At 33.0% G+C, this 11424-nt stretch overlaps 1 protein-coding gene across 1 annotated transcript; it reads left to right on the top strand.

Annotated features, from left to right (window-relative positions):
* The first annotated feature begins 4756 nt into the window (after positions 1 to 4756).
* On the top strand, positions 4757 to 10964 carry LOC128164177 (cytochrome P450 20A1-like). Its single transcript, XM_052827932.1, has 11 exons — positions 4757 to 4911; positions 5567 to 5616; positions 5961 to 6130; positions 6401 to 6546; positions 7035 to 7202; positions 8291 to 8366; positions 8504 to 8683; positions 8975 to 9095; positions 9328 to 9439; positions 9857 to 9921; positions 10233 to 10964. Exons 1-11 carry the CDS (start codon positions 4840 to 4842, stop codon positions 10480 to 10482), a joined length of 1410 nt encoding a protein of 469 aa, XP_052683892.1. The 5' UTR covers positions 4757 to 4839; the 3' UTR covers positions 10483 to 10964.
* Positions 10965 to 11424: the final 460 nt, after the last annotated feature.

The following is an 11424-nucleotide window of genomic DNA, read 5'->3' as shown; positions in this document are numbered from 1 at the left end:
AAAACTGACTATAGTTAGAAATTTTGCTTTTGCAAACTTGTATTATAATATATTTGACTAGATTTAATTGGGGAAATAAATTCAAAATTGTATTTCACTACTAAACCGAATGGGCATTTGCGCCATCTTATTCCCCATCTTCTTTCCCAATATTAATACTTATTACAAAATCTCTGACAATAAAAAAAAAATCAAACCCCTGAATCTATTAACTTTACTTTTGACAATTCGCGTAAGTGTAATAATTTATCTTACCTGAGTGTATAAAAAGAGGAGGCAGAAAGGCAGCTTCTAGGTGACTACTCGAGAACTGTGTTTCCCGCACCCCTATTTTATACGCAGGGACACTGCGCTACAACATTCTCGTCCTGATAAATAAATGCGATCAAGTCAATACTAATGATATGACTCACATTTTATTTAGATTTCTGACCCGGCGACGTCAGGCTCATCACTGGAGTTAATTACACATTTCTCCATGAACAAAAACAATTATACGCTCTCTTTGTAACGCGTGTACTTTAACCAATTTCTGTAAAAGTTCAGTTATGATAATACTCAGATCTCGTCACCCTGTGAATGTTTGTCCGTTTATCTGTCTGTTAACGTTTTACATTTTTGAAATGATCCCCCAGAACCACTGGGCTGATTTAATCAAATATGACTTAAAGCATTCTTACGGACATTTTCAGGGCTTTCAAACCTGTTCAGATAAAGGACTATTCCTATGAGATACTAGTAATTAAAAAAAAGAATATTCGATGGGGGTGATTGAAGATAACTTTAAAAAAAGTTAAATTTTATAAAGTTAGTTTTGTTTCCATAAACTTTTAAAAGGAATGTACATGATGTACAATGAATAAGATTTAGATTTGTTATAATAATAATGTTAAATAGAAGTTGCAAAGTTAGCGTACAGTAGCACTTTGATGCTGATTTTAAAATGAACACCGTTTTAAAAGCGTCTAAATTGGGATTTAAAGACATGTAATTCTACAGAAGGAAATACAAAACACTAAACCACTTCAATTCTGATACTGACATTTTGGAATGGATAATTTTCAGAATATCCTTAACGCTTCTGATATTCCTTGTGAAATATTTTACCAATATCTTAAAACACTGATTACAGTGTACAATAGTATTAAAGATTTTCACAAATTTGTTTCTGAACAATTTCATGTCTTAAAACATGTAAAACAAAGTATGATACTAATCCTGCCATAACAATTCAAGTAATAACGAATGCCCTGAAAAATCTTTTAAGGTGGAATAACACATCATCACAAAATGGCTAACCGCTGATCGACACGACATTTCGTTTTATTAAGAGGGTTTTATGGATTGAAATACGTAACATACTCCATAGCCGAGTGGATAAAGTGTCGGACTTGTGATCCGTACATCCCGAGTTCGAATTCCGCAAGGGCTTTTTGTTGGTTCTTACTGGAATGATTATTTTAGATATTCATTTTTTATCCCCAAACTGCAAATTTTTCGCTTATTTGACATTTGTACAGTTTATTTATCATAATATCTTTCATTATCAAAAAATTCCCCGCTAATTTGAGTGACTTTACCTAGGTGTGTTATACCACCTTAAAAGTACATGTATCGTAAAAGTACGTTCATGGATTTAATGTTACATATTGGGGGAAACATATTGTTAAAGCCTCTGGAAAAAAACTGTTCAACTTTATTTGAATTTCTGCTGGGCCTATATGAAATGAAAATATTTTGCTTCTATTACATGTACACAATTCTGTAAACAAGTTTGGCCCTTATATTCTAATTACAAAAGTATATATCAGTTACTTTAATAAATTTAGGGAAGCTTTTAAGTAGAGTTATTCATTCTAAATTACTTGCTTTTATTAAGGAATCATTTCTAATAAGTGTGAAATCAAATTGGTTTTTAATAAAAAGAGCACCTTTTCCCTATTAAAACGTTATCAGAACATTGTATAGTGAGGTTTTATTCTTATGTGCAGTAGAACTATAGGGCAGAAAGTTCTAGGTAGACTACTTCTGTGGGCAATAGTCCATTGTTCAAGCATAGAGTTTTGGAGTCATGTTATCTCTGAAAATACATATATAAAGCAACAGAAATAACACACAAATACATGGACAAAATAAACAGATCTAGACTGCATGTTTTAAATTATTAACAATTTAAGATTTTCATTAATTATTGACAAACGAAGTTTAATAAAAGTTTCTTACAAGTTAACAGATCTAAAACAAAGAATAACAGACCAATATTTAAAGAAGAATATTAAAAAGTATTTGTAATTCACCAAACTTTATCTAGTTGTTTTTGATAATTTTGAATGGTCGTTGTATATATGGTGATGTTTTTCATTCTTTTAGTATTAGGAGGTGATAATTTCGGTCGGGGCATGGCCATATCCAATAAAGCCCGAAGGGCTTTAGGATAGATTTGACCACGCCCGACCGAAATTATCACCTCATAATATTCATAATATGCAAAGAATGATTTATGATTACTTATATATATATTATTTCCAATATATACATACAGTTTAAAACAACGTTTTAAAATCACTATTTTTTTCATGTAGCACATGCTACATGTATGTATTACTACGCGTCGCAGCATCTTTTATGAAATTATTGGTTGGGTTATAGGCTTCAAAATTGATTCGAAATGTTATCACAGAAAAAGACAGTTGAAAATGTAAGTATATAAAATTATAAGAAGGATCTTTTGTTTAAAAAGTAGTTTGAGATGTAAAGTATACAATCTTGCAATTGAATTAGGAGACTCATCTGTTCAAATACATCAGTACACGACTTTGTAACACTGGAGGAAATGAAGAATTTTTATTCAGCTGTTCACAATATAATCATGAACAAGTTTAGAAAGAAATTTATATATACATGTTTTCATAGAAATAATTCTTCAAAAATGATCTTTTTATAAATATGAAATTTATTTATGTCTCTGATTTAATGATGCTCGTCTTTTATAATAATCGATGTCTAATGATAAAAGTGCATCTGTTTAGAATTTGTTGGACCTTTATCAATTATTGTAATTGTGTTTGTGCCAATAAAATACAGTGGCGGATCCAGGAATTTGAAAACGGGGGGGGGGGCGCATTTAAAGGCAGGGGGTCTGGGGGCCGCCTTGAGGCCCCCTGTGGGTCCAGGGCGAAGCCCTGGTGGGGGTCCTGTGGCGAAGCCCCCGGAAGCTCCTGAAATCTAGATATTTTGAAAGGCAAAATCATGTTGTCTGGAGGGCCAATTTTTACTTATTTTCCCGTCATTTTAGTCACTAGAAATGTTACCAAAATGTCATGAGGCATTTAATTTTGAAGTAACAAAAGCTGCAGAAAGTTTCAATTGAGCTCTTACAAATAAGAAGTATTTATTTCATTGTATCTGGGATAAGACTTTTAACTAAATTTTGTTCATTTTGTAGGCTTTTGCAATTTTACTCAATAATATTGTTATTTGTCATAATTGTCCAGGAGAAAATTTGCACCAATGAGTTTGTCGGTCGTAAATAATTAAAATAAATAAAAACAAGAAATACTTCAAAATATCGTACACAATTATAGCTGTTTTATTTAAATGGATTGTTAGACACCATTCTTCTTGGGTTTTTGTTAATGAAGATGTCGACAATTTTCTTGTAGTCTAGGGGAATATCTCTGTGAATTTGGAGAAGAGTAAGGGCGTTTAACCGGTTCTGTCCCATAGTACTTCTCTGGGACGATTTAAGGTAGCTCCCTACTCGTAAAATTCTCTGAGAAAAGTTGAAAAAACGAACTGATTTCGACTTAATAGACTTAAATGTCATCAATTGTTTGAAAAAATATACATGTCATCACACTTTTTGAGATACCAGATAAACATAAACTAAAGCATATTTTATCATTAGAAAACCATATTTTTTTTTGTTAAAAGTAAAATCTTGTAGGCAGAAATTTGTTTTTCTGGTTTAATTTTAACGTCAACATTATCAGAAAACTAAAATTACAAAAACATTTTAAAATTAATCGTTGCAATAAGAAAAAAAATAGAATTAAGACATACAACTGAAAGAAAAGTCAGAAAAAGAGTTATTTCCCCTTTGCATAGATAAGATATATAAAAATTTGGAAATTTAGGATAAAATTAAGTGCGAAAATATCTTGAACCTACCAATAATTCTAAATACATCCATGTGATAAAATTAACATAAAATAAACAAAACTATCTTGCACAATTTTTAAAGAATTCAAAGTTTTACAAAAAAGTGTGACATCACAGAACACTGGATCTACTTTAATACGTTTTATTGCTGAGTTTCCTCGTTCAACAGTAGCACTCGACACAGGAATAAGTAATAGAAGAATAATTATTCTGTGAATATTATGGACTACATAAACCGAGTCTTACACAAGAAGTCCACTCGTACACAAGTTGAGCCGTTTTGTTTTTTTTTAATTACTAAACTATATCGAATGAAATAACACTTCTACATGAATATGCCTACAAATTATAAATCTTTGTATTTTTCATTTTACAAATTGAATTTAATATTAAAGTAAAGCATGACTTTATATGATCAGAAAAAAATCATCCACAAAAAAAAAAAAAAAAAAATCAAACGGGGGGGGGGGGGGGCGCGCCCGGCGCGCCGGCGCTGGATCCGCCACTGAAATATTTGTATCTGTATTTAGGAGCACGGACACTTGTATCTGCGATGAACTATAAGGGGTCGAATAATATGGGGGTCGAAATCTATGTAAATTTCGGAGCACCTCGTGAGTTATCTATCAAGTAGATAATCCACGTTACAGATTTTTACAGGAAACTTTCATTACGAAGATGCTAGACTTCGTGATATTTGCTGTAACTTTCGTTGTGGCCCTATTAATTGCAGTGATTTATCTCTATCCGGTAAGATACTCTACCGCGGAGACACAGTAAGCATGTGTTAAAGGATGATGAACTAAAATTAAGAGTTAAAGAGCATCGATATGTTACCTGAGCTGTGTCATTTATAGTTCGATGAACGATGGAGTCCTTAATGAACTTTTATATGACAGATGTTCGGAATATTTTTTTTGGCAGACATTTACTTGCACTCTTTTAGAAAATTTTTATTGCAAATCCATTTTTAACATGTTGGGACTAATTTCCCAAATGGGCTATAACTGTATAATACTAGCTCTTTTGAGAAGTGGACAGGCATATAGCCTACATCCATGTATAGCCTTCATCCATGTATAGCCTACATCCATGTATAGCCTACATCCATGTATAGCCTACATCCATGTATAGCCTACATCCATGGCTGTCCTCTTCTCAAAAGAGAATAGGGCTATAATAGCTTCCATTTGGGATATAATATCCCAAATATATAGGATATAAAAATACAGAGCATTTTTTACGACTTGCGCGAGGGTAACATATTGCATAAAACTAGCTCTGTTATATTTAAAAAAAATATTAATTCCTGATGGATAATTCCTGAGTGATACTCCAGTTATCAGGCATAATAAGGCTAACATGAAAATTATCGTTTGATATTTATCTTTACAATTTTTTTCAGGGTTCAAAACGCATTACTACCATTCCTGGGCCAGACCCCACAACTAAAGAGTAAGTGATGTTCAGCGTTTAATGCTTAACGTTAAAGATCTTCATACATGTACTTCTGAAATCCTGAGAAAATATGATGGCTTTTCCGTCAGACCTATGAACAAATATGTAAATGTCATGCCTTTACTGCAGAAATTAAGAGTTAGTTGCAAATCAGTGTTGGCCAGTAAATGTAGAAACTCAAACGATGAAGAATAAATCTTAAATAATTTCTAGGGTTTAATATTTTTCAATTTCAAGTAAAACATAAAACAAAATAAAAATGTGCACAACTGCTTGTGGCTGAACTTTTAAAAAAAAATTTCATATTTTTTCCTTAAGTATATGTAATGTTTCCTCTGTAGGGATGGGAACCTTGCAGACATAGCGCGTGCGGGAAGTCTACACGAGTACCTGATCGATCTCCATAAACAATATGGCGACATCACTGCTTTCTGGATGGGCCAGGAATTCGTCGTTAGCATCTGCTCACCGGAGCTGTTTAAGCAACATTCTGCAGTGTTTGATCGGCCAGGTCAGTGGTTAAGATAAGATCTGGGTTAGATTCTTCATAATGCAGTCAAATCTCTTTATATCTTAACTTCATGGAACCAAGTAGATTCAAGGTAATTAGGGTAAAGTATATACAGAATATGTGGGTGGGACTTCTAAATCACTTTGATATATCCATGGTATTCAAGATATCAGAATTTGAAGTACCGGTACTTAATTTCAACTGTATTTACAAAATATTACCATGGTAACAGGATGTTTTAACTTTTATTTTATTTTTCCTCATTCACAGTCTCCCTATTTAAGTTGTTTGAGCCTTTTCTCGAAGAGAAATCCATACAGTTTGCAAACAAAGGAGATGGGAGAAGCAGACGCAAGCAGTATGACCAAGTTTTCAATCCAAGCCATCTAGTTCAATATTACTCTGGGTTACAGGAAGTAAGTGTGTAGCCTTTTTATTTTTCTGATCACAGAATTGCTGTAAAAATGGAGGGAATATACCTCACAGAATTAATGTTTGTTTCTGTGGTTCCATCAGTATTTGTTGAATATTAACGATTCCTTTGGATTCCTTTGTTGAATTGGTCCATGAAATTAGATGTTCATTGAAATGCAATCTTTAATTACATATATTGTTTTGATAGGATCTCTGGCCATAAATTTATGTATCCTTGGAAGTGCAATTTTCGCCAAAATCTGTAAAAATTGATGCCCATTTATACATGTCTTGATGAAACCATGGTATATGAATACAAGAAGGGGTCGTTCTAAACTGTCGAGTTTAACTTGCTGCTATTGGCATTTTCAATGTATGAAACTTATGATAGATATTATAAGTGATTTTAAGTGAATGATAGATATCTTCAAAAAAAAAGTAAAAGTAAGTGATTATAAGCAATTGATAGACGAAGATTTCTCTGGTTCAGGTGTCAGATAATTTGGTGAAGAAGTGGACCAGTTTACCTAAAGATGACCATGTGGCATTGGCGCAGTACATGAGTGCATTGGCTCTTAAGATGGCTCTAGTCAGCTTGTTTGGAAGCCATGCATGGTCGGATGAGGAAATCTTAGAAATCAGGCACAACTATGACATTGTAAGTATTCCACAGATCTTTATGAAATCCTTCAGAATCCATACTAAATCCTTCAGAATCCATACTAAATCCTTCAGAATCCATACTAAATCCTGCAGAATCCATACTAAATCCTTCGGAATCCATACTAATACTGTTTCTCTAGGCAACGTTAAAAAATTTGCACTTAAAACGTGATGAAGAAATTAGTTACTTTAAAATAAAATGTATTTAACTTTAGTCAAATCACATGTTAAGTATGGAAATTGTTTACACATATTGTTGACGTTTGCATGAATGAACTTTTGTTATAAGGACTGGGTATTCAGTGATTGTAAAAGTTCTATGAAATTGACTTGGGGCAAAGGCATGCAATTAAAATTCACAAACAAATTTGATATAAGGTAACACGAAAGAGAAATTTGAATAAAATGTACTAAAATTACTGCAAAAATCCTAGACAAAGATCTATTTAATCAGAAATTGGACAAATATATCTTGACCTGCATTTGTATTTCCCTGCATTTTTTGCAATAAAATTTATGAACAAAACCTTACCCATTGCATTGCTGAAATTTGTTTACTTATATCATCAATGTGTGGTATTAATCCACATTACTTTAAATAAAATGCCACAGCTGGTTATCTGGTGTCGTTTACTTCTCCGAGTTGTAAAAGATAATGACATCATATGACGCCATAATGTCCTTTTGCACATAGATGGATAAGTGCATCGCAGAAAGTCAGTAAAATATGTCAGCATGGATTAAACATCTTATTTACTGAATGCATTTTAAGTAGCTCATTTACATGAATTTTCCATATGTAACCTTAACTCAGCTGCTTATGTTGTGTAGGTTTGATGTATGATTATTATCTTGATCATCCACGAAGACCCCACCCCACCCCCTGAAATAACCCCCCCCCCCTCCCCCAACAAAACTGGAATATTTATAAACAGTTTCTGCTTTCTCTGGGGCAAAATTAAATTGAATGAGACAAGTGTAATTAAAATGATTATCCAACTGAATTCTTAGAAATACATGTACCGCTACATGTAATTCATAAGGTACTGATATTAATTTTGACACTTTCCTGTTCTTCTGTAGGCTTGGAGTGAATTGGAAAGGAGACCTGCTGATTTTCCCGAAGAAGGAAGCCCCAGGATCAAGGCGTTTGAAAATGGTAAAAATCATTATTTAAATAATGCGGTCAATAATTGTAAACCAACTTATTCCTGTGCGAGAGGTTTTTCAGAATATCCAATCAGTTCACAGAGTTTTTGAACTTGTTCATTTATCAATCTTTACTTTGTTTTTCAGCATATAAAAGGTTCCATGCACTTGTGAAAAAGATGGTAACAAATCATAGAAAGCTATCGAAGAAGAGCACAGAGGAGAGGTTGTTTATCGACGCTCTACTCGACAGTACGGAGGACGAGCAGGTTATTCTAAGCGATGCATGTACATATATTGTTGCAGGCTTCCACACCACAGGAAATTGTGAGTTGAATTGTTTTTATGTTTTATCTGTGTACATTACTTTGCTCGCCATAATTCCAGCACAGAATATAGTCAACAATGTGAATACATACATGTATAACCAATATACATGTACTTGTATCTATTTGTTGAAATAGTCTTTGGAAGTGTTTTTCTCTGTAATAGTTTTTTGTTTATCTAATATGCCCCATATTTAGATATATTTACATTTAATTTTGGTGGTTTGTTATAAGTGTGTTCGTTATAACAGTGTTTTACTGTAATGATTTAAATAATTTTTTTTGCCTATAGTGTTAACATGGGCTGTGTATTTCCTGGCCACACATGAAGATGTACAGGATAAAGTATTCAAAGAAATTAAAAAAGTACTAGGTGGAAATGACGTGGAACCAAGCTCACTGAAAGATTTAGTGTGAGTAAATTCTGTAATGCCTTATTGTAGCATTCTTTGAAAAAGTTATACGAAAAATGATATTTTTTATTGTTATTGTATTATATTGTTGTCAAATTTTTAATGTCCACCTAATATCGTCTTACAGTGCTCTTCCTCTAAAAATGGGCGCAACCATCCGGCCCTCTTAATTAGAATATAATGCTACACTTCTTATCAAATTCTGATGAAAAATCATGTTTGTTGTGCACAGGTATTTACGACAGGTGATAGACGAAAGTCTCAGGTGTGCTGTAATAGCTCCATGGGCAGCCAGGTATCAGGATTTCGACTCCGAACTTGGAGGACATAAAATTCCCAAAAATGTAAGACAACCCAAGGCCATAAAAAATAAATGTATTGGTATTTTATAGCTTAAATGCTGCATCTTTGATTTGTTTTATAATATGAAAATTGAGTTATTCCCCTTTGCAAATATGAATTTGCTTTTTCTTCTTTTAATCCTAGTAGACGTTGCTTATTAAAGTAATATTCATGATTAAATTTTTTAATGTACAGTAAAACACGATATTAACAGCAGATAATAAGAGGGATTCATTATCACTGTAATAATACATGTACTATGAATTCATAATACTATTTTAAGATGAGAGGAATAAGACATTGCTATGTGAATTTGTTATAAGCATGTTTGCTGTAACTGTGTTTTACTGTATAGTTTGTCCATTTGTTTGTTTATCATAATGTTTTAGTCTGATCTTTTGTCGTTGTTTATTTTCCAGACACCTGTCATCCATGCTCTTGGTGTTAGTCTACAGAACGAGAAATACTTCCCCCTCCCGAACAAGTATGTAGTAAATCCTCTATCATCAGTGTTTCTCCCTCTCTAGCATACTTTACGCAAAAGTTACAAAGGTTTTTAAGAAATGAACAAGAAAATATTTAATATATGTAGTTTACTAGGGTTAATTTAAAATTGTCCTAACCTAAGTGAACACATGAAGCCATTTTAATCAAAGTTATAGCCATTGTTGCTCAGTTGAACAATGTCCATTGGCCTCATGTTTGAGTTTAATTTGACTGCTGTCAACTCTTGCTTAATAATGCTTACAAACATGATATAGTTTTGATTTATATTCATGCTAATTTTTTTAACAGGTTTGACCCTGATCGATTCAGTCCAGAAAATTCCAAATCAAGACCATCCTACTCTTTCCAGCCCTTTGGATTTGCGGGCAAGAGAAAGTGCCCTGCCGACAACTTTGCCTATGTTGAAGCCACAATAACACTAGTTTCTATTCTTAGAAAGTTCAAGGTCAAAATGGTGGAAGGTCAAGTTGTGACCCCAACCTTTGGCCTCGTGACTCACCCAACTGAAGAAGTTTGGATCACGTTGCAGAAAAGATAAAACAAAATGATTATGATATGTGTAGAATTTGTTGTGCCATGGGAAACTGTAGTTTGATAAACTTTTGTAATGCTTTCATATATGTTGTGGTGGTGAAAATCAGAAATTTTTCATGATCAGTAATGTTCTGAATTCTGGCTTATCTGAACATGTTTCATGTTGATTAGTGTAGCACAGCTTTTTATAATGCAATGGTACAGAAAGAATTCGGAAAAAGAAAAATTTCTACGAACTATGAAAACATTATGTAGGTAGTTCATTAGTAGAAAACAAAGTTAATATATTTGATATTTAAATAATTGGGTATAAATACACCACATATGTTGCTTGACTCACTTCATGTCAAATAGTTTATGTGCTTGCTTCTGTGTATGTGTTAGATAAGTTCTGCAAGAAGGTTGATAGTTGTTTTTCAAAACCTCTGTACATATACATGTATAAAATATATACATATGTGAGTTGTAAGAAGAGTTTCTGATGCATTGTTCAGTTGTTTATTCTGTGTAGTTGGTATTCATGTGCTTTAATTTTTTCCCCCAAAACAATCTTGGCTAAAGGGCATTCAAGGTTGCTTGAATAAAGGACCTGGTCCTTTCATTGAATCGGGGTAAGGAAAATAGATGTGAAAATTTGGTGCACAATGTGGCCGTCCTTGAAGCAACCTCCAAGAATCTTTGATGTCTGTTTAAAAAGTACAAGGGAAATATTTCATATGGATGCAATATGTAGAGGGAGTCTTAAAAAGAATGCGGTAGCTACAATTGTTAATATTTATTAGGAAGCAAGTTGGAGTGAAGAACCATTAGTAGTTTAGAAAGATGCTGTTTTGTTGGCTCAAAGTCTGAACACACATGTAAAACACACACGCAAAAGATTTTTTGTTTTAGTGTATGTAGCTTGAATAAAGGGAGTTATGATCATGCTACTGATTTTTTTTTTACA

The sequence above is a fragment of the Crassostrea angulata genome, chromosome 9, assembly GCF_025612915.1.
Source record: "Crassostrea angulata isolate pt1a10 chromosome 9, ASM2561291v2, whole genome shotgun sequence".
Lineage (NCBI taxonomy): Eukaryota > Metazoa > Mollusca > Bivalvia > Ostreida > Ostreidae > Magallana > Magallana angulata.
This window is presented reverse-complemented; position numbering and strand designations above follow the sequence as displayed.

Coding starts and splice junctions, on each gene's coding strand:
- LOC128164177 (XM_052827932.1), top strand. CDS start 4,840: ATGCTAGACTTCGTGATATTTGCTGTAACTTTCGTTGTGGCCCTATTA. Junction 7,203..8,290: donor TCAGGCACAACTATGACATT/GTAAGTATTCCA, acceptor GTTCTTCTGTAG/GCTTGGAGTGAATTGGAAAG. Junction 9,440..9,856: donor GACATAAAATTCCCAAAAAT/GTAAGACAACCC, acceptor TTTATTTTCCAG/ACACCTGTCATCCATGCTCT.